Here is a 24,284-nt window from a genome sequence, read left to right on the forward strand (position 1 = left end):
GGATATACTACACCCCTAAAGATATAGTGAAGTCTGGTTACGTTCTAGGATGTAAATCTCTGAGGAATACATACGGACATGATTTGACTGGTTGAAACAACGTTTAGGGTTAGATTTTCACAGATTCCTTTCTTTGCAAATTGAACAAGTGGGAATACAAAATCGATGCATGCTATATGGACCTTTTTAAGACATGAAAAAGGATTTTATCTAACAAAACAACACTTCATGTTATCTCTGGGACCCTTTGGATGATAAATCAGAGCAAGATTTCAGAATGTAAGTACACATTTCACCTTCAGAGGTGAATTTATCAAACCTATCACGGTGAAAAAAGTGTTTTGTTGTTAGGAGCTCTCCTCAAACAATAGCATGGCATTTTTTCGCAGTAAGATCTTGTACACTGCCAATGATGAAGTCTGTAAAAAGACTTAGATAAGCACATGTGACATATGAAAAACATTAATATTTCTCTGGTAAAATATATACACACACTAACTGTACAAAACATTAGGTACACCTGCTCTTTCCATGACATAGACTGACCAGGTGAATGCTATGATCCCTTATTGATGTATCCTGTTTAATCCACTTCAATCAGTGTAGATGAAGGGAAGGCAAGGCACCTAAATTGCTGGGGCGCTGCATTGCGGCAGACGTAGTCTAATCTTGGTCGCAGTTGCAAATGAGAACTTGTTCTCAACTAGCCTACCTGGTTAAATAACGGTGAAATAATAAAAAATAATCTCTAAGAGGTGTTGGGATAAAGCAAAAATACAAAATAATCTGTGTACTCTGACACAGGAAAGCCCATCAACATAGAAATATCAATGTGTTATGACTCTGGCTTTCCATCATATCCCTAGAAGTAGCAGAAATATATATGTTGTACATCATTTTTCATAAAACCATATGTCTGCGCTGTTGAGAAATGAACATGTATGGAGTCCAAGGCGCATAAAGCACCTACAAAGAATACACTAATCTTTATAAACTAAAGAACAAATTTAAAGTTCCACATCACGGCGTGCAAGTTGCATTGTACTGGCTTCCAATGGGAGGTCCATTCTACCTACTTAATTTCTATGCTTGTAAAAGGTCTACCTCAACACCGCACAGTGGTGTAGTTCCTTTCTGTACGCGTGCCCGTAGGGTTAGCTAGTGTCCACTCGAAGGGAAAACAACCCGGGAAGATGCCATCAAAGATTATTTTTGAAACCGAAGACATCGGGATGGAAGGTGAACTGGACATTAGTGCGGGCAGTACGACACCCAAAGTAAGTAAAATAGAACACAAATAGCTGGTTGTTTACGTTTGCTAAAACAGCCGAAACTGCGTTAGCACCGACTGTTAGCAGCTACCGTAGCTTGCTAGTTACATTCTACAGCCGCATGGTAGCTAATTTAACGTTATGTCATATTTCTAATATTATTTCCATTACGCTAGCTAGAGGTAAGGAAAATACAAGTAGTTCGAGATTTAAATATCTGTCAATCACTGTAGAAAGTAGGTAGCGCCGCACATGACATGTTCATTGCTACCAGTGCACGCAGCCTCGTGCCCATGACACGTGTTTAGCTGATCTTCATAACAGAAGGATCAACGTGCCTCGGCGTGCTCTGGTACAATCACATCCGATCAATTTGTGCAACGTACAGCACTTGATGACGTTGCTGGACATGTTGCCATTCTAATGCCATGTTCAAGACAACTGGGAGCTCGGTAATCTCCAAATTCAGTGCTTTCAAACAACTGGGAACTAAGACAAAAACGGTCTCCGACTGGGAAATATCGATTTGAACGGTCATCCAACTCGGCCCTCTTTCTATACCTCCGATCTGAAGATCCCTGACGTCGTGATTTGACTTCGTAGTTTGAGTTCTCAATTGTTTTGAACGCGGCATAATTCCGCGTTCACATGCTAGTTAGAACCAGGAAACTCAGAAATGCCCGACGTTCTAATTGGTTGTAGTTAGACACACGTGCAAGGTTCATTCAGGTAAGAAGAGTCCGAGTTCCAACTATCAGTTGAACTGCAGCAAACCTAGCAAATCAGCATTGAACTTGCAACTATGTATCCAATACAGTATGTCAATAATGATCCATCTGTCATTCTACTCAGGTTCAAGTTCACTAGCGCTGTTATGTGGTAAGAAATGTAGCTATACATTGATATAGCTTGCTACTATTCTTTCCCCTTAAACTAATCCATGGCGCACTGTTTGGTTTGTAGAAAGTAAAGGAGAAGAAGACCAAGAAGGGAAAGAAAATCAAGAAACATAAAACAGTTGTTGAAGAGGAACCTGACTGTGAACCTCCTGTTCCCAAGAAGAAGAAAGAAAAAGTGGACAAAGCAAATGGGGATGTGAACAAATCCATTGATGTTAATGGAAATATTGAATCACCTTTGAAGAACAACACATCTTATTCCAATGAGGAGTCTACAGACAATGACAAAGCAACTGAGGTAACTTATAGTATGTAGTGTTTTGTTAACCTCTATGGGCTAGGCGGGACGAATTCGTCCCACCTACGTAACAGCCACTTGAAGCCTGTGGCGCGATTTTTCAAAACCTTAAAAATCCTATTACTTCAATTTCTCAAACATATGACTATTTTACAGCTATTTAAAGACAAGACTCTCGTTAATCTAACCACACTGTCCGATTTCAAAAAGGCTTTACAACGAAAGCAAAACATTAGATTATGTCAGCAGAGTACCCAGACAGAAATAATCAGACACCCATTTTTCAAGCTAGCATATAATGTCACAAAAACCCAGAAGACAGCTAAATGCAGCACTCACCTTTGATGATCTTCATCAGATGACAACCCTAGGACATTATGTTATACAATACATGCATGTTTTGTTCAATCAAGTTCATATTTATATCAAAAACCAGCTTTTTACATTAGCATGTGACGTTCAGAACTAGCATACCCCCCGCAAACTTCCGGGGAATTCGCTAACATTTTACTAAATTACTCACGATAAACGTTCACAAAAAGCATAACAATTATTTTAAGAATTATAGATACAGAACTCCTCTATGCACTCGATATGTCCGATTTTAAAATAGCTTTTTGGTGAAAGCACATTTTCCAATATTCTAAGTACATAGCCCAGGCATCACGGGCTAGCTATTTAGACACCCGGCAAGTTTAGCACTCACCAATATCAGCTTTACTATTATAAAAGTTTCATTACCTTTTGTTGTCTTCGTCAGAATGCACTCCCAGGACTGCTACTTCAATAACAAATGTTGGTTTGGTCCAAAATAATCCATCGTTATATCCGAATAGCGGCGTTTTGTTCGTGCGTCCCAGACACTATCTGAAATGGTAAATCAGGGTCGTGCGCATGGCGCAATTCGTGACAAAAAAAATCTAAATATTCCATTACCGTACTTTGAAGCATGTCAACCGCTGTTTAAAATCCATTTTTATGCCATTTTTCTCGTAGAAAAGCGATAATATTCCAACCGGGAATGTCCATTTAGCTAAACTGAGGAAAGTAAACAAAGCTTTCGGTCGACGCGGGCACGCGCCTGAGTCTCACAGTACTGTAACCAGCCACTACCCAAACGCGCTACTTTTTTTCAGCCAGAGCCTGCAAAGCCACGATTCAGCTTTTTGCCGCCTTCTGAGACCCTATGACAGCCGTAGGAAGTGTCACGGGACAGCTAAGATCCTCACTCTTCAATAAACAGAGACAAGAAGAACGACACCTTGTCAGACAGGCCACTTCCTGCCTGAAACCTTGTCAGGTTTTTGCCTGCCAAATGAGTTCTGTTATACTCACAGACACCATTCAAACAGTTTTAGAAACTTTAGGGTGTTTTCTATCCATGTGTAATAAGTATATGCATATTCTAGTTACTGGGTAGGAGTGGTAACCAGATTAAATCGGGTACGTTTTTTATCCAGCCGTGTCAATACTGCCCCCTATCCTAAACAGGTTAAAACATTCCTACACTTAGTACTGCATTACAACGGATGGCTATTTATTTATTTTGATATTTACATTTTAGTAATTTAGCAGACACTCTTATCCAGAGCGACTTAGTGAGTGCATACATTTTCATACTGGTCCTCCATGGGAATCGAAACCCACAACCCTGGCGTTGCAAGCGTCATGCTCTACCAACTGAGCTACACGGGATATCTCTTATCAAATACATTTATTTTTGCTCGTCTTAAAATAGGAATGAATATAATCAAATGTTAATTAGTAATCACCATGGCAAGGCATCTTTACTATGTCCCATTTTGTCATTACCAACAGAGAAAGAAGACGTCAGAAGAAGTTGTCAACAGAGTGTTGCCTAAGACTCCCAAGCTGATCGCACAAACTAATGGACATTCCACGACGACAACTCCAGCACAATCTAGCGAAGACTCCGGCAGTGACGGGGAAAAAGAAATCGTGAGTCTTTCCCAGTGACATTCTCATTCATCAGTGAAGATGTAGCATGGTGGTTTGTGGAAAAACAATTTAAATGAGTTTTTAAGAACATTGTATCAGTGTGTTTCTTTTTCATGCCTTTAGGAGACACCAGAACAAAAAGAGGGAGCCTTTTCAAACTTCAGAATCTCCCCCAACACCATCAAACTACTTCAAGGTATTTTTCCTTGTTTGTCAATTTTCATGCAACTAAAATGCTGTTTGAGTTGTTACCTATTTTTTAAAGGTGTAATCTATTATTTAATAACCTCTTACATCTAGACGTTCCGCTAGCGGAACACCTGCTCCAGTATCCAATGATAGGCGTGGCGCGAAATACAAATTCCTCTAAAATCCGAAAACTTCCTTTTTTCAAACATATGACTATTTTACACCATTTTAAAGACAAGACTCTCGTTAATCTAACCACACTGTCCGATTTCAAAAAGGCTTTACAGCGAAAGCAAAACATTAGATTATGTCAGCAGAGTACCCAGCCAGAAATAATCAGACACCCATTTTTCAAGCTAGCATATAATGTCACAAAAACCCAGAAGACAGCTAAATGCAGCACTAACCTTTGATGATCTTCATCAGATGACACACCTAGGACATTATGTTATACAATACATGCATGTTTTGTTCAATCAAGTTCATATTTATATCAAAAAACAGCTTTTTACATTAGCATGTGACGTTCAGAACTAGCATACCCCGCAAACTTCCGGGGAATTTACTAACAATTTACTAAATTACTCACGATAAACGTTCACAAAAAGCATAACAATTATTTTAAGAATTATAGATACAGAACTCCTCTATGCACTCGATATGTCCGATTTTAAAATAGCTTTTTGGTGAAAGCACATTTTGCAATATTCTAAATACATAGCCCAGCCACCACAGGCTAGCTATTTAGACACCCGGCAAGTTTAGCCTTCACCAAAATCAGATTTACTATAAGAAAAATGTTATTACCTTTCCTGTTCTTCGTCAGAATGCACTCCCAGGACTTCTACTTCAATAACAAATGTTGGTTTGGTCCCAAATAATCCATCGTTATATCCAAATAGCGGCGTTTTATTCGTGCGTTCTAGACACTATCCGAGGAGAAAAAAAAAAAAAAAGGTAAATCAGGGTCGTGCGCATGGCGCATTTCCTGACAAAAAAATTCTAAATATTCCATTACCGTACTTCGAAGCATGTCAACCGCTGTTTAAAATCAATTTTTATGCAATTTATCTCGTAAAAAAAGCGATAATATTCCGACCGGGAATCTGCTTTTCGGTAAATAGAGGGAAAAACAGAAAGACTGGGGCAGCCAGTGCACGCGCCTAAGCCCTTTGTCCTCTGATAGACCACTTAGCAAAAGCGCTCGTGTGTTTCAGCCAGGGCTTTGAATTACGTCATTCAGCTTTTTCCCGGGCTCTGAGTGCCCATGGAAGCCGTAGGAAGTGTCACGTAACAGCAGAGATCCTTTGTAATGGATAGAGATGACAAAGAAGGGGAAGAAATGGTCAGACAGGGTACTTCCTGTACAGAATCTTCTCAGGTTTTGGCCTGCCAAATGAGTTCTGTTATACTCACAGACACCATTCAAACAGTTTTAGAAACTTTGGAGTGTTTTCTATCCAAAGCTAATAATTATATGCATATTCTAGTTTCTGGGCAGGAGTAATAATCAGATTAAATCGGGTACGTTTTTTATCCAGCCGTGAAAATACTGCCCCCTAGCCATAACAGGTTAACAAGAAATTTGTGGAGTGGTTGAAAAACTAGTTTTAATGACTCCAACCGAAGTGTTTGTAAACGTCCGACTTCAACTGTAAATATATGGATGAGCGATGGCCGAGCGGCATAGGCAAGGTGCAGTAGATGGTATAAAATACAGTATAGACATGTGATATGAGTAATGTAAGATATATAAACATTGTTTAGTGACTTGACCCATTTATTAAAGTGTCCAGTGATTGGGTCTCAATACAGTATATACATGTGATATGAGTAATATAAGTTATGTAGGTATTATTTAGTGGCATTGTTTAAGGTGACTAGTTATCCATTTACTTAAAGGGTTATTTCAGGATTTTTCCAGTGAAGCCCTTTTATCTACTTCCACAGAGTCAGAAACTCATGGATACATTTTTTTTTCTCTTCATTCAGTATGAAGGAAGTTAAGAGGTAGTTTAGCACAATGACTGGAAGTATATTCTATCTTTTGCACACTTGTGCTAATGCTAGTTAGCAACTTCCTTCAAACTGTATGCAGAGACATAATAATCCATAAATTCATCTGACTCTGGGGATGTAGATAAAAGGGATTAATTGTCAAAATCCTGAAGTATCCCTTTCATTTCTGGTAAAACAACTTTAATTCACTAACCTACATTTTAACTTTATTTTCCCCCTAGCACGAGGCATATCTTTCCTCTTTGACATCCAAACCCAAACCTTCAATTCAGTGTATGAGGGAAAGGATGTAATTGGTCAGGCAAGAACAGGTACTGGCAAAACATTAGCTTTTGCCATTCCGCTGATCGAGAAAATCCAAAATGACCCGGATGACAAGAGGCGGGGCAGAGCCCCAAAGGTAGGTCTGCTGCAGATTCTGCCATAAAATATTCAGCATTTTCTGTTAGTGCGAAGATGTTGTCAATTGCATATTATTACTGAGTAGTTTGGGTCCTGGATGCTGATTGGCTGAAACAGCATGCCAGCAGTGTGTACAGTGCCTTAAAAGTAATCACTCCCCTTGACTTTTTCCACATTTTGTTGGGTTACAGCCTGAATTTTAAATTGATTAAATTGTGTTTTTTTTTGTTGTCACTGGCCTACACATAATGTCAAAGTGGAATGTTTTTTGAATAAAAATAAAATAAATTTTTAAAAAATTAAATGGAAGGCCGAAATGTCTGGTGTCAATAAGTATCCAACTCTTTTGTTATGGTAAACCCAAAGTTCAGGAGTAAAAATGTGCTCAACAAATTACATAAATTGCATGGACTCACTCTGTGTGCAATAATAGTGTTTAACATGATTTCTGTAACACACACACATACAATTATATGTAAGGTCCCCTAGGTGATCAGTGAATTTCAAACAGATTCAACCACAATGACCAGGGAGGTTTTTGCAATGCCTCCTACAAAAGGGCACCAGTTGAAAAATGTCTATCTCAGCAAAAAAAAGAACCGTCCCTCTATCAGGACCCTGTCTTTCGAAGATAATTCGTAAAAATCCAGAACTTAAGATCTTCATTGTAAAGAGTTTAAACACTGTTTCCCATGCTTGTTCAATGAACCACAAACAATTAATGAACATGCATCTGTGCAATGGTCGTTAAGACACTAACAGCTTAAAAACGGTAGGCAATTAAGGTCACAGTTATGAAAACTTGGGACACTAAAGAGGCCTTTATTCTGACTCTGAAAAACACAAAAAGAGATGCCCAGGGTCCCTGTGTGAATGTGCCTTAGGCATACTGCAAGGAGACATGAGGACTGCCGATGTGGCCAGGGAAAGCAATTGCAATGTCCGTACTGTGAGACGCCTAAGACGGCGCTACAGGGAGATGGGACGGACAGCGGATCGTCCTCGCAATGGCAGACCACGTGTAACAACACCTGCACAGGATCGGTGCATCCGAACATCACACCTGCGGGACAGGTACAGGATGGCAACAACAACTGCCCGAGTTACACCAGGAACGCACAATCCTTCCATCAGTGCTCAGACTGTCCGCAAATAGGCTGAGAGAGGCTGGACTGAGGGCTTGTAGGCCTGTTGTAAGCCATGTGCCTATGGGCACAAACCCACCGTCGCTGGACCAGACAGGACTGGCAAAAAGTGCTCTTCACTGACGAGTCGCGGTTTTGTCTCACCAGGGATGATGGTCGGATTTGCGTTTATCGTCGAAGGAATGAGCGTTACGCCGAGGCCTGTACTCTGGAGCGGGATCGATGTGGAGGGTCTGTCATGGTCTGGGGCGGTGTGTCACAGCATCATTGGACTGAGCTTGTTGTCATTGCAGGCAATCTCAACGCTATGCGTTACAGGTAAGACATCCTCCTCCCTCATGTGGTACCCTTTCTGCAGGCTCATCCTGACATGACCCTCCAGCATGACAATGCCATACTGCTCGTTCTGTGCGTGATTTCCTGCAAGGCAGGAATGTCAGTGTTCTGCCATGGCCAGCAAAGAGCCCGGATCTCAATCCCATTGTGCACATCTGGGACCTGTTGGATCGGAGGGCTAGGGCCATTTCCCCCCCAGAAATGTCCGGGAACTTGCAGGTGCCTTGGTGGAAGAGTGGGGTAACATCTCACAGCAAGAACTGGCAAATCTGGTGCAGTCCATGAGGAGGAGATGCACTGCAGTACTTAATGCAGCTGGTGGCCACACCAGATACTGTCTGTTACTTTTGATTTTGACGACCAAATCAATTTTGAAGGCCAAATCTACACTGGAGTTGCTTACCAAGATGACATTGAATGTTGCAGAGTTACGGTTTGACTTAAATCTGCTTGATAATCTATTGCAAGACTAGCAATGATAAACAACCAAGTTGACAGAGCTTGAAGAATTTGGAAAGAATGGGCAAATATTGTACAATACAGGTATGCAAAGCTCTTATACTTACTCAGAAAGACTCAGCTGTAATTCTTCCAACAATTGTTTACAGACAGATTATTTCACTTATAATTCACTGTATCACAATTCCAGTGGGTCAGAAGTTTACATACACTAAGTTGACTGTGCCTTTAAACAGCTTGGAAAATTCCAGAAAATGATGTCATGGGTGTAGAAGCTTCTGATAGGCTAATGGACATAATTTGAGTCAATTGGAGGTGTACCTGTTGATGTATTTCAAGGCCTACCTTCAAACTCAGTGCCTCTGCATGACATCATGGGAAAATCAAAAGAAATCAGCCAAGACTTTAGAAAAATAATTGTAGACCTACACAAGTCTGGTTCATCCTTGGGAGCAATTTCCAAACGCCTGAAGGTACCACGTTCATCTGTACAAACAATAGTACTCAGTAAACACCATGGGTCCACGCAGCCGTCATACCGCTCAGGAAGGAGACGCGTTCTGTCTCCTAGAGATGAACGTATTTTGGTGCGAAAAGTGCAACTCAATCCCAGAACAACAGCAAATGACCTTATGAAGATGCTGGAGGAAACAGGTACAGAAGTATCTATATCCACAGTAAAACGAGTCCTATATCGACATAACCTGAAAGGCCGCTCAGCAAGGAAGAAGCCACTGCTCCAAAACCGCATAATAAAGCCAGACTACGGTTTGCAACTGCACATGGGGACAAAGATCATCCTTTTTGGAGAAATGTCCTCTGGTTCGATGAAACAAAAATAGAACTGTTTGGCCATAGTGACCATTGTTATTTTTGGAGGAAAAAGGGGGAGGCTTGCAAGCCGAAGAACACCATCCCAACCGTGAAGCACGGGGTTGGCAGCATCATGTTGTGGGGGTGCTTTGCTGCAAGAGGGACTGGTGGACTTCACAAAATAGATGGCTTCATCAGGAAGGAAAATTATGTTGATATGTTGAAGCAACATCTCAAGACATCAGTCAGGAAGTTAAAGCTTGGTTGCAAATGGGTCTTCCAAATGGACAATGACCCCAAGCATACTTCCAAAGTTGTGGCAAAATGGCTTAAGGACAACAAAGTCAAGGTATTGGAGTGGCCATCACAAAGCCCTGACCTCAATCCTATAGAAAATCTGTGTGCAGAACTGACAAAGCGTGTGCGAGCAAGGAGGCCTACAAACCTGACTCAGTTACACCAGCTCTGACAGGAGGAATGGGCCAAAATTCACCCAACTTATTGTGGGAAGCTTGTGGAAGGCTACCCAAAACGTTTGACCCAAGTTAAACAATTTAAAGGCTATGCTACCAAATACTAATTGAGTGTATGTAAACTTCTGACCCACTGGGAATGTGATGAAAGAAATAAAAGCTGAAGTAAATCATTCTCTACTATTATTCTGACATTTCACAATCATAAAATAAAGTGGTGATCCTATCTGACTAGGATTAAACGTCAGTAATTGTGAAAAACTGAGTTTAAATGTAGTTGGTTAAGGTGTATGTAAACTTCTGACTTCAACTGTATGTAAATTGTATTTCTTTTTCAATAAAGTGAAAAAAATTGATTTAATCCGTTTTGAATTCGGGCTGTGACACAACAAAATGTGGAATAAGTCAAGGAGTATGAATACTTTCTGAAGGCACTATGTATCGGACAATATACCACAGGTATGAAGCAAATCTACTTGTTTGCTGTTATATTCATGTTGGTAACCGATTTATAATTGCAGTAAGGCGGGTATCTGTTTTACATTTTTTGGGGGGTATATGGCCATTATACCTCACCCCGTCGTGCCTTATTTCTTAAGAATAGTTTTGTGGAGCATCCATAATCTTTTGACCAGAAGGCTCCCGGAACGCTTTGTTTTTCCCATCATTAACCGGTTCTTTTTTTTGTAATTTTGTAGGTTCTGTGCCTTGCTCCAACGAGAGAATTGGCTATTCAAGTAGCCAAGGATTTCAAGGACATGACAAAGAAACTGTCTGTTACCTGTTTCTATGGTGGAAGCTCCTACAACCCTCAACGTGAGTAGTATTCCTACAATTGATCTGGTAAAAAAAATTGGCTTCATTGCAAAGTGCCTATTATTTACGAGTGACTGCGGGTCCGACCTTTCAGAACCTTCCCAACAGTTAAAGGTTCCGAAGTCTGCGCATGTGACTGAGCCTCACTCCACACACAATCGTAGAGATAACGCTACTCTGGCAGATGTTGCTTGTTTTTTAAAGTTAGATCAAAGCTTAATAAAGATCACATGTATTCTACATAATAGAACAGGATATAATACCATAGTATAATGTCAGTGTAAGATAAAAAAAAAAACACCACCCATTTCTTATGAAATTTTAAGATGATTGTGTGAATGGTCGCATTTTTCTCATGTGGCCACAACAGCGAGCGAGGCAAAATACAGTGAGGGGAAAGAAGTATTTGATCCCCTGCTGATTTTGTACGTTTGCCCACTGACAAAGAAATGATCAGTCTATAATTTTAATGGTAGGTTTATTTGAACAGTGAGAGACAGAATAACAACAAAATAATCCAGAAAAATGCATGTCAAAAATGTTATATATTGATTTGCATTTTAATGAGGGAAATAAGTATTTGACCCCCTCTCAAACAGAAAGATTTCTGGCTCCCAGGTGTCTTTTATACAGGTAACGAGCTGAGATTAGGAGCACACTCTTAAAGGGAGTGCTCCTAATCTCAGCTCGTTACCTATATAAAAGCAATCAATCAATCAGATTCCAAACTCTCCACCATGGCCAAGACCAAAGAGCTCTCCAAGGATGTCAGGGACAAGATTGTAGACCTACACAAGGCTGGAATGGGCTATAAGACCATCGCCAAGCAGCTTGGTGAGAAGGTGACAACAGTTGGTGCGATTATTCGCAAATGGAAGAAACACAAAAGAACTGTCAATCTCCCTCGGCCTGGGGCTCCATGCAAGATCTCACCTCGTGGAATTGCAATGATCATGAGAACGGTGAGGAATCAGCCCAGAACTACACGGGAGGATCTTGTCAATGATCTCAAGGCAGCTGGGACCATAGTCACCTAGAAAACAATTGGTAACACGCTACGCCGTGAAGGACTGAAATCCTGCAGCGCCCGCAAGGTCCCCCTGCTCAAGAAAGCACATATACATGCCCTTCTGAAGTTTTCCAATGAACATCTGAATGATTCAGAGGACAACTGGGTGAAAGTGTTGCGGTCAGATGAGACCAAAATGGATCTCTTTGGCATCAACTCAACTCGCCGTGTTTGGAGGAGGAGGAATGCTGCCTATGACCCCAAGAACACCATCCACACCGTCAAACATGGAGGTGGAAACATTATGCTTTGGGGGTGTTTTTCTGCTAAGGGGACAGGGCAACTTCACCGCATCAAAGGGACGATGGATGGGGCCATGTACCGTCAAATCTTGGATGAGAACCTCCTTCCCTCAGCCAGGGCATTGAAAATGGGTCGTGCATGGGTATTCCAGCATGACAATGACCCAAAACACACGGCCAAGGCAACAAAGGAGTGGCTCAAGAAGAAGCACATTAAGGTCCTGGAGTGGCCTAGCCAGTCTCCAGACCTTAATCCCATAGAAAATCTGTGGAGGGAGCTGAAGGTTCGAGTTGCAAAACGTCAGCCTCGAAACCTTAATGACTTGGAGAAGATCTGCAAAGAGGAGTGGGACAAAATCCCTCCTGCGATGTGTGCAAACCTGGTGGCCAACTACAAGAAACATCTGACCTCTGTGATTGCCAACAAGGGTTTTGCCACCAAGTACTAAGTCATGTTTTGCAGAGGGGTCAAATACTTATTTCCCTCATTAAAATGCAAATCATTTTATAACATTTTTGACATACGTTTTTTTAATTTTTTTTTTATTCTGTCTCTCACTGTTCAAAAACCTACCATTAAAATTATAGACTGATCATTTCTTTGTCAGTGGGCAAACGTACAAAATCAGCAGGGGATCAAATACTTTTTTCCCTCACTGTATGTGCTTTGATTGAAACTAAACATAGGTAGGCTATGCTACAGTTTGTTAACACCATCTGCTCTAATTCACTCGCTGCACATAATTCAAAACAACATTGTAGGCTACTTCGAATTTGTAGCTTATAGCTAAAGTTGATCTAAGTGCATATCCCCATGAAACTGATTGAGATCAAATGATAGTTATACAGATGCTGCATGGATGTTTTACCGGTGAAATTTGAAGAATTATCATCCGTGATTGACAGTGAGAAATGTGAAGTGAGGTTCTCTACGGGTAGAGCAAAAGTAGAGAATCCAACACATGCACATAAGCCACACGGCCCCAGCCGCCGGGAAGCGGGGTGCAGAAAAGTCAGATCCTCAGCCTTATTTTTTGGGTGAAAAGTAATACTGTAAATTGCATATGGTTAAGTTGATCATATTTGTGGAAAATTGTTTTTTTCCTCCTCAGTTGATGCAATCCGCAGTGGCATCGATGTCCTAGTGGGAACTCCAGGTCGTATCAAGGACCATCTACAGAATAACAAACTGGACCTGTCTCAATTGAAGCACGTTGTATTAGATGAAGTGGACCAAATGCTTGATATGGGCTTTGCAGAACAGGTGGAGGAGATACTTTCTGCATCTTACCAAAAAGGTAATGAGACGTTTTCATATAGGATTGTTTGATTTTAGGCCATATGCTGTAGGTTTACCTTAGGTTGGATGGGAGGCCTTGATAGTATACCTCATCAGTAGTACTGAGTCAGACGATAGTAAATGCACACATCTGATCCAATGTTTTCTGTGTGCAGACTCTGAGAGCAATCCCCAGACCCTGCTCTTCTCTGCCACATGCCCACCATGGGTGTATGTTGTGGCAAAGAAGTACATGAGGCCAACCTATGAGCATGTGGACCTCATTGGCAAAAAGACCCAGAAAGCTGCCACCACAGTAGAGGTAACAAAGAAAACATATGTTATGCTTTCAACAAGTGATGTTTTATTTTGATTGACAATGGTTTCCACTTTGGTTAAAATATTGGTCAGACTTAAGATTAATTCAGATGAAAATGTTGCTCTTTGAAATGTACATTTTAGAAAACAAATGTATAATTTATGCCTTTTTCTATTGAGTAACGTGAAGCCACCAGGCTGCTATTAATACTTTTTTTCCAGGTCATGGACATTTCGTTAATAGTTGCATGATTCTTAAGAAATGTACAACAAGTTTCTTAAATATCCTACTTGCTGAACCAGTTTCCTCTGGCTAAAGCTATGTGAGCCACATTTTTGCCACTTCTGACACACGCAACCCAGTTTCCATATAGCAGAGATATTTAACCTGCCTACACGCCGTCTACATTATTCTGTGGTTCATGTCAAACTGGTAAAATACCACACAATACTGACTTGGCAGTCATTTAGAAATGGTTTTTATTTTATGTTTGGTTCACTCGGGCCGACTGAACATTGTCGTTTTCACACTTATCAGCACTTTATTAAACGTTCTCCGTCTCTTGCTCCCCACCCAGCACCTTGCCATTGCGTGTCACTGGTCTCAGAGGGCTGCAGTCATTGGGGATGTGGTCCAGGTGTACAGTGGCAGCCACGGCCGCACCATCGTCTTCTGTGAGACCAAGAAGGATGCCAACGAGCTGTCAATGAACACCTCCATAAAACAGGTACCAGAAACCTGCCATAGCGTTTTTTTTATTTGTTACACAGTGCATACAGAACATTTGTGAGGTATGGCATTGATACCAGGATCAGAGCCAGTCCTGACCTCCCAGGGGCCCTAAGCAAAATTCTGCTAAGGGGCCCTCCTGCCTGACCCATGAGCCATGTAAACCATTTGCCATTGTCACACCTGACACCCCAGTGCTCCCACTACAATCCTCCCTCATTTAAAACAGCTTGCTCCATCTGTGGATCTAAGAATAAGTAGACCTATACAGAATGAGGAATAAACAAACAATATTTATTGAATATAATATTTCCTATAGAATCTTAAGATAAGTGAATATTAACATTAACATAAGAAATTGTAGAAAATATAAAATTGAGAAAATAATCAAATATAACAGTGAGCTTTGGCTTTGCTGCCTGGTAATTAGTCCAGTCCTCACAATATTATACAATTAGCTTTGTCTATACAATGTAAACATAAGCCTATAGGCTATGGCTGCAGCTATATGTCTTAAAATAGTAAAATAAAACCTATACATCTGTGTGATTAACTTTGGTTCCCTCTACAGCCTGGGCATTTTCAGCACCAGTCCATCTGGACTGTCTGGAAGAAATTAAGAGTATGTCACATAGTTAAGCAGTCATTTACAGAAATGCACTTCTGCCATACAATCTTAAATGTTACTAAGTGTGTAAACATTTGAATGTTTGAATTAAGATCTTACCAAAAAAAGAATCCTCTTCTGCACTTTCTTGAGGCAAAATCATCAATGATGTCATCATGATGGCCAGATGACTCAAAACGTTCCTGTGACATGGAAGACCTCGGGTAGTTTTTTTGAAGCTCCTCTCTGCCGATGTTACTGGTAGGGTGACTGCAATTCTTTGGGCTATCCAAAGGTTAGGATAGAGTTCCTCCAGGTTTTTCTCACAGAGAAAGGAAAGCAGCTCAAAGGCAGTCATCTTATCTGATGTCAGATCAAGTAAATTCTGAATCTCGTGTGCCAGATCCATTCCACTGATGTCACAGTCATCTCTGAAGGTTAGAGTATTTTCAACTTCCATGCAGTGAGCCTTTAAAGATCCACGGGACATCTGAGAGGCAGTGCTGAAGTTCAGCAGCACTCCATATTTGGTTTTCACCTGGTTGAGTGTTTCAAATCTCTCATCCATGGATGTCACAGCAGAGTCGTCCACAATGTTGAAGTAGTTGACTTCAAGGTTTTTCAGTGCATCAGTCACTGGTATATCAGGAGCCTCATGGCTTAAATGCCTCTTGCTGTTTCTCAGTCTACTCTCTTTCAGAATAGCCTCCATATTAATTTCTTCATAAATGCTTTTAGCTGTTGTCTGGGCCTCAGCGAATCCTGTTTCCCGGTATGTAGTGAGGGAGGCCTTTGCTTTTTAAATTCACTGCGATATCCAACTGCATTGAGGCGGATTGGAGGAGCTTGTTCACCTTGTTTGTCATTCTCATTATCTCACCATACGACACAGTAAATCAAGAAGCGGTAGGACCCAACTTACTCTGCAAGTTCTTCTGCCTCCACTTTGGCTACAGGATTGTTGATCATCTGACTGGCTTCCAGTAATGCCTCCCAAACCTCAGAAGCCTGATACCTGATTGCATGAACACTTTGGAGCCTACTCTCCCATCTTGTCACTCCATGACTTCACGGTTATGTTCACATGTTTCCTCAAAACACTCCCATCTTTGTGTGCCAGCTGAAAAGAACGTGAAGAGCTTTTGCACATGCAGCATCTGCAATGACAAGGTTTAGAGTATGTGCTCCACATGGGACGAACACGGCTCTGGGATATTTTTTGAGCGGTCTGGCTTGTACTCCTTGGTGCTTGCCCTTCATATTGGTCCCATTATCATAAGCTTGCCCTCTGCCATCTTCAAATGGAATCTTCAGTTCGTTCAGCTTATCTAAGATGACAGTGGACAGATTCAAGCCTGTTGTAACCTCAACATTCACAAAGCAGAGAAAGTGCTCCTTGATCTCTGGCTTTCCCTTTAAAGCCACACTTCTCAGAATAATGGACATTTGCTCCTGGTGACTGTCAGATATACAGTCCAAGATAATGGATAAGTTCTTTGAGTCTCTTAGTTGAGTCACTATTGCTTCCAGAATCTTGTCACTCACAATCTGTATCAGCTCATTCTATGCGCACTTCCCAAGGTAATGAGCATGTGTCTCTCCATCTTTGATTTTGCTGAGATGATTTTCCATAACGGGGTCAAATTTTGCCAGTAATTCAACCTCTTTCAGGAAGCTTCCATTATCTGGTTGGAAGAGTTTGTCTGATGAACCTCTGAATGCTAGGTTTCTTTCAGCCAGAGACTGGGTGATACTTATTAAACGTGTAAGGACATCCTGCCATCTCTTTCTTTCAGCCTCAAATTGTCATTTGTATCCGGTCAAGAATCTGTTCCTGACTTAGGCGCAGATCAAGTTCTCTCCACTTAATCATATTGTTTGTGTGTTCAGGACTACCCACATGGTGTTTCAGAATGGCGTTGATATTTGACCAGACATTCGCACCTTCCTTTTTTTGTAGTCTTTTAGAAAAGAGCTTACAGCAAAACAATACAAAGCGTAGTTTTTGATTATGAAAGCCAGCTCCTGGTCATCTTTTCCCCATTTGACAGCTGTCTCTGTAATAAGCCTGAATGGAAACTTCTTCTGGACTTGTCTTTAGGGTAAGAAAAATTCAATCTTGGTTTGAATGGACCTTTGCACGCTAATTATGTTAAGACTGGGGGCCAATCTGCTGGGTAATTTGGTGGAGCCGCAACTGTTCTATTAGGGTCTGAGCTGCTTGTATCTGATACTGGCTGTACACCTCTGGTTGTGCTAGTACTGGCTGAGGCTGCCTGTACTTCACCTGGGTCTGTGTTAGTACTTGCTGAAGACGGTTGTATTGGGTCTGTGTTACTATTAGCTGAAGCTAGCTGTACTGGGTCTGTGTTAGTACTTGCTGAAGACGGTTGTATTGGGTCTGTGTTACTATTAGCTGAAGCTAACTGTACTGGGTCTGTGTTAGTATTTGCTGAAGCCCGCTGTACTGGGTCTGTGTTAGTACTGACTGAGGCTGGATGTGGATCAACAGGATGGATGGATCCACATCCAGACTCAACTGAGTCTGTGCTTGAACTGGCTGATGATCCAGCATCTCCTCTATTGACAAATGTAAGCATAGTACCTGTAAATTATAGGTAAAATTAATAATAGTATTGTTATCAGCTACATTAGGCCCATTCAAACTGGCTCCCCCAGATTTCATTTTATACATTTTCAAATATAAAATACTATTTATACTATGGCTTGGCTGAGTACTTGATGGTTATTATTTACTGAGTGATGTGCATCCATATTTCCCAGTATGCCCAGCTAATCAACATTTTAAATTCAATATATAAATCAATGTCAGTCCATTGCTTTCCGTCTTGCATTAGTCCAGAGTTATAACTAAACCTTGACTGAGAGACTAGATAATCATTGTCTTGTTTTAAAATGATGTGCACCTATGAGGAGTGCCATCACGCCCCTATATTGTCTGGACTGGTCCCCACAGAGGTTGCTGCTGGAAAGCGCGAGTTTCATTTCGTTCACGTGGTTATCTTTTCCAAGCTGCAGTTTATAAACACCGTTGCCCGTTGGCGTTTATCAAACGTAATAAATAGTTGTATTTCCCTCTCACTTTTGTCAGGCACAAAGTCACAGGACACAGCACTGGAAGTGGCTGGCAAGCAAGCAAGACAAAGACAGACCAAGAGATGCACTGCCCAGCTAGGTTAGCATGACAGACAGACTAGAGAGAGATGCACTGTAAGCTAGCACATCAACTTAACATTCATGTTATTTGCTGACATCAATCTTGGAGAGAACACAAATTTACCTGATTGCTGTTCCCGCAATTCACTCTCATTGTGTTTTTTTTCTTTTCTTTTCGTGACCAGAAGGATAGTTCTGCTTCATCCTCTCATTGAAGTTGTAAACATTGACACCCACTTTGACACGAGGGGGAGGCGGGGCCCTTGCGTAATTTGCAGGGCCCTACGCAAATTGCGTAGTGAGTGTATAGGGCCGCCTGGCTCTGACCATGATAAACATGGAAGGTTAGACCTTGAGATGTAAATTACATTGAAAATGAAGTGAGGTAGTTGACTTTATTTCTAATGGGTTCATTGGCTGATTCATTATCTGATTGTGATAAATGTTGAATGTTACAGAGTTCCCAGTCACTTCATGGGGACATTCCTCAGAAGCAGAGGGAGATCACATTGAAAGGCTTCAGAAGTGGCACCTTTGAGGTCTTGGTGGCCACCAACGTTGCTGCTCGTGGGTTGGACATCCCAGAGGTAGACCTGGTTGTGCAGTGCTCACCCCCAAAGGTAGACAAATACTGTGATAACTGTTCGTTTGCTCTTATACCTGTGTAGGAACACTTTAATTGATCTAGTAAGAACAATGTATTAAAACATGACCGTTGCTTTGACCCTCTACCAGGATGTGGAGTCATACATTCACCGGTCAGGTCGCACTGGTAGGGCTGGCAGGACAGGCGTCTGCATCTGTTTCTACCAACGCAAAGAGGAAGACCAGCTCCGATACGTAGAGCAGAAAGCAGGAATCACATTTAAGAGAGTTGGAGTGCCCACTGCCAATGACATCATCAAATCCTCCAGTAAAGACGCAGTGAGGTTTTTAGACTCTGTGCCTCCCCAAGCCATTGAGTACTTCCGTGTGTCTGCTACCAAGCTGATTGAGGAGCGTGGGGCCGTGGATGCCCTGGCTGCCGCCCTGGCACACATATCAGGTGCTACTGCCCTGGAGCAGAGGTCCCTCCTCAACTCTGACGCTGTGAGTGTTCAGGCTCTACTAACTCACACATTCAGTGCCATTTATATGCAGCAATTGAATAATGAATGACATGTTGACATGTAAATGCCCTGAATGGTTTAAAATGCATCTTGAATGGTTTGAACTTATATTTAATGTTCATGTTTGTTGTTCAAACCTTCCAGGGCTACACCACAATGACAATGAACTGCTCCCAGGAGCTGCACAACATTGGCTGCGCTTGGCGTGGTCTAAAGGAGCAGCTGGGAGAGGAGATTGACAATGTGATCCGGGGGATGACCTTCCTCAAGGGCAAAATGGTAGGCTTTTCATTTAATGTGCCTCAGGTCGGGAGGGGACAGGTGACATCTCTGTTTTCATCTTTGAAATAAAACCACCCTCATTTACTGTTGGTACTATAATGACAATACTGTTGAGACTAATTGACTTGCCTAATGTTAAGTGAAAATATTAATATTATGAGTGAATTTTGTTTTGCAGGGAGTCTGTTTTGATGTTCCAGCTGACAAAGTAAAGGAGTACCAAGTAAGTAGAAAGCAGAGATACCTTTCCTCTTAACTGTGAGCAATTGGACACATGTAAAAGGCTTGGTGTAAGGTGATTCAAAGCTAAGAGGAGCAATTATCCAAGCCCTTTTTTTTTCAAACAGAATTTTCATCGTGTGCAGTTTGGAGTATTATTTCCCCAGCCGTACTGTCAAGCTTTGTATGAGTGATGCTACTCCTCAAGTTTCACAACAAAAGCAATCCCTCATTCGTAAAAAAACAAAACAAAACAAAAAACGTAGATAATGTGGTTAGTAACACAGAGACACTATTGTACTTGTGGTGACCACTCCAGTTTTATTTTCCTCAGGATGCATGGCAGGATGGTAGGCGTTGGCAGCTGTCAATCGCCACAGAGCTCCCTGAGCTGGAGGAGAAACAGCGCATGGGTGGTGACCGTGGATACGGACGCTCCTTCGGTGGACGTGGTGGTGGAGGACGGGGGGGTGGCCGTGGCTTCAGAAACGGCAGCGGTGGTGGCAACTGGAGAGGAGGTGGAGGAAGTCATAAACGCAGCTTCAGCAGTGCATTTGATTATTAACCACAGACTTCCCGTTCTCTGGACTGATGACATGGCTGTCTGTTTCCTGCACAGCAAGCTGGTGGTTTTTACTTGTGTTTGTGGGACTGGCTAACCCTGTGCCCGAAAGTATATCCCCAAAATATGTATGAGCTGATTGCTTTGCAATTATATATTTAACTATCTCTACTTGATAAACTCATTCATTGGAATGAGATGTTTTTTCATTAAAGGTGGTCTGAGGAATGAAATGGTTATCTGCTCTATTTTGGGGGGGGGGTTTCTTTCTTTTTTGTACCTGCTCCTTTTTATCCTAAAGAAAGAAATTCCTCCATGGACATTGCTTTATGTATCTTGAAGGGCATTTCCTGAGATACTGTGCTAATACTCTCAATTTAAGTTTCTAGAAGAGTTTGTAGTTATAATGAAAACAACTTTAAACATATAGGCCTTTTGTCAATTTAAGTTTAATAAAAGGCAAACATTTTAGGGGAAAACATCTATTCTACAATGACAGTCGTTACCTGTTCAGCTTAATGTGTTAAACTCAGTTTTTAATGTACTGTATGTGCTCTCAACTGCTTGGTCAGTCTTCCAGTTCATCTGAATACAGCATTATAGAGTTGTGCCTGGCTTGGAAGAAAAATGTCTCCACCTTTTTCAGGGATTTTAGCACGGCAGTCTGTTAGATGCATGTTGATCCCACTCGTCTTATAGAAGTGGTCTTTGCTGTGCACTGTGTGTGTAGCAATCGGTCTGTAAGGGATACCCCAAGTAATCCATATCCTCACCTGTAGAGTGGAGGATAAACATATTGAGAAGAATTTCCCACCCAAAAAAGTTAACCATATCTGAGGAAATTATTTGAAAAAGTTGTCTGTTTTAGAGAGTAAAGAGAAAGTAGGCAGTAGCCAAGTGCCTTACAGTAACAGTCCACCCAGCCGGTGGCTGCTGCCCTCCAGCTTCTGTTTTCATTAGACTGGCTCCAGTGCTCTATGGTTTTTAGGTGGTCAACTATCTGCAGGAGCACATATCACTGGTTTAAAATTATAGATGCATGGAATGTCATTTTAATTTATCTACATATATTAGCCATATTAATGAGCTTACAAATTACAATTCTGAAATCACAGTAACTTCAACTGCTAGTTTACCTTGAACACAGCCTCTGCTTGCTCATTGTCGTCAGTGGTAGTATCAGATCTTTCTGTAAACGTAAAAAGGAGGCCATGCATAAAGTTATTTCTAGAAAGAAAAAACGTTATGCGCTTGAACTACTTTTGTATGTACATACATTGGCACTTTAGCTATATACTTAGCAGCTCTTACCATGCACTTCAGGTGTTAAGGAAGACTGGTGAGAGTAGGACTGTTCTGGTGACTGTTCATCCTTTATGGTGTTGTAGGGAGGGTAACTGTCATTGACATGAAATATACCAGGGCTGTGACTGGCCTGCCCGCCTCTATACTTCAGGAAAACCTCTATGGAAACAGGGGTGACTGATGCTTAATTAAACATTGAATTTGACAGAAGGCTTGATACCAAGAGAACCCAATTCACTGATCAACACGCCATAAGAGAATGCAGGACAGTGACTTTCTGCCAATACACTATGTAGTTAGTTGTCCCTACCTGCAAATCTATCCAGTGGCGCACAAGAACCTGCCTGAGTTTCTGAGAGGGAGATCAAATTTTGTTTTATGGCAACTTCTGACTCCTTTAGTCCTAGACAGCAACAAAGTAAATGGCAGCAAATAACATATGACTGTCATTATTATCACTGGGCTATAGTCCGTCATTGAGATGTTTACTCTTGATAGCTTTCTAAAGCTACTCACCTTTTCTTTGTTTGGTCATTTTAATAACAGGCAGCATCATGTAAACCCTAAACGCATTACTGCCCTTCTTGATGCTCTTGTCTTGTAGCTCTTTCACATCGGGTAAAGAGTTCAGGGCACATCGGAAGTTAGCTTTCCATGTCTTTGGATCAGGCTTGTCTATCCCAGGTTTGTATCTGCCTTAAACCAAAGGGATAAAATGAATTAATCAAAGCAAAACTGAACAGTTTCATTTTACATACAAGCAAGGATGAGAAAGTATTGTTTTATCCCAAAGGTTCTCACTACTGACTTGGAAAACATGCACAAATAGGTCAATTTGTTGCCCTTGTCAGTACAGAAAAAAATTGTGGCAATTGATAAAAACATTCATATCTACAACAATGGAAATGGATTTTCCCATCCATAGATCTGAATAGATCATAAAAATGTTGTTGTGTGATGTGTTTACAGGCAGATGGCTTTTCAGGGATTCAGTTGCTATGGCCATTGAACATTGAAGATGAGAATAAGATTAAAATATTTGATAAGGTTTAATCCACAAGGGTCATGTAAAAATGCAGAACTCTGTTCTTTAGGTCCATGATCCAAACACTAGACACAATGAAGTGGATATTTAGTGCTGACCTGGATGTATTATAATTTATAATATCAAGTATCAGTGACAAATATTGGAGCAAGCAAACTGATACATTTGCTGCTATTCTAACTTGCTTTAGAGATGTGATAAATGCACTTTACTGGCAACGGACCATGCGAAACTTGGGTATACATAATACCTTCATGCCATGGTGGAAGACAGCTTTTCATGGTGCAATCAGAGAGCTTTGTCCATTGGTGTCTGAACTTGCTTCTTACCTGTGTGTATCGCCCAGTTTCGGAACAAAGTGGCGTCCTTGTCTATATTCCAACCATGTCGAGCCGCGTGCTTCCAAGGAATCTGAAAAACTTGAGCTGTCTAAAGATCAAAGCAGAGTAGTCCAAATGGTAAACCTTTTATCTTTCACATCTGGACTGTGACAAAAGCAGTATATTCCCAAAATAAATAACTGAGACCTCTATTAGAGAGGGGACTTAAATTATATTGGCTATAACCAGAAAGATATTTCACTTGAGATATGATACCTGTTGGATATGGACTTAAGCATTTTCTGGTGTGAGTGAAGTCTTACATAAAAATCTTGCTTTTGTTAGATATTTTGTATCAGACGTTGGACATAAATGCATTTAAGTGTACAGAATAACCATACTACAAATATACAAGAACAAAAGCAATGACAATCTGGATTATGACATTTTTATTGTAAAATGATTTAAAACATCTGAAACAATGTTTTACCTCATCACGCCAGGTGACCCCTGGGTATTTCCCTGACTGTATCTGCTCCTCAAGCCAGGGTCGCAGTCTTAGACGACCTTGATGCATCTTCTAATGAACCTAGGGTTGCAGTCTGCCTTACTTCACACCTGACATCCAATAAAACACATTTTGTACCAAAATGTATTTGTACTATGTTCAACTACATCAACGTCTTGTCCAGGGGATTCAGCATTCAGAACTGTGCTTGATAAGTGAGTATGTGTATGTCCTGGTGATTATAAAATGAGTTGAGGAATGACCCTAAATAGTCAGGTGAATCTCTCAAAGATTATAACAAATAGAAATAAATACTGCATGACAGCTTTTTTCTTAAACGATCCCACTCAACTAGTTATACAACTGACTCAATTCTGCAATCACCATGCACAATTTTGTCCAACTAGACTGCTTTTCAGACATGAACCAGACC

The 24,284-nt window shown here is 41.1% G+C and overlaps 2 protein-coding genes across 2 annotated transcripts; one reads left to right on the forward strand and one right to left on the reverse strand.

The window, feature by feature from the left end:
* The first annotated feature begins 1,108 nt into the window (after positions 1-1,108).
* Positions 1,109-20,906, forward strand: LOC106612469 (nucleolar RNA helicase 2). Its single transcript, XM_014213631.2, has 14 exons — positions 1,109-1,277; positions 2,235-2,468; positions 4,287-4,427; positions 4,551-4,623; positions 6,857-7,035; positions 10,962-11,079; positions 13,503-13,688; positions 13,846-13,991; positions 14,566-14,715; positions 18,960-19,121; positions 19,237-19,590; positions 19,755-19,889; positions 20,071-20,115; positions 20,446-20,906. Exons 1-14 carry the CDS (start codon positions 1,194-1,196, stop codon positions 20,674-20,676), a joined length of 2,238 nt encoding a protein of 745 aa, XP_014069106.1. The 5' UTR covers positions 1,109-1,193; the 3' UTR covers positions 20,677-20,906.
* A 233-nt stretch (positions 20,907-21,139) lies between these two features.
* Positions 21,140-23,964, reverse strand: LOC106612476 (interferon regulatory factor 1). Its single transcript, XM_014213663.3, has 8 exons — positions 23,834-23,964; positions 23,353-23,452; positions 22,495-22,674; positions 22,289-22,381; positions 21,985-22,137; positions 21,810-21,862; positions 21,580-21,673; positions 21,140-21,446 (listed from the first exon to the last, which is right to left on the reverse strand). The coding sequence occupies exons 1-8, from the start codon at positions 23,918-23,920 to the stop codon at positions 21,367-21,369; spliced, it is 840 nt and encodes a 279-aa protein (XP_014069138.1). The 5' UTR covers positions 23,921-23,964; the 3' UTR covers positions 21,140-21,366.
* Positions 23,965-24,284: the final 320 nt, after the last annotated feature.

This window comes from Salmo salar, chromosome 01 (genome assembly GCF_965601325.2).
Source record: "Salmo salar chromosome 01, fSalSal1, whole genome shotgun sequence".
NCBI classification, from domain to species: Eukaryota; Metazoa; Chordata; class Actinopteri; order Salmoniformes; family Salmonidae; genus Salmo; species Salmo salar.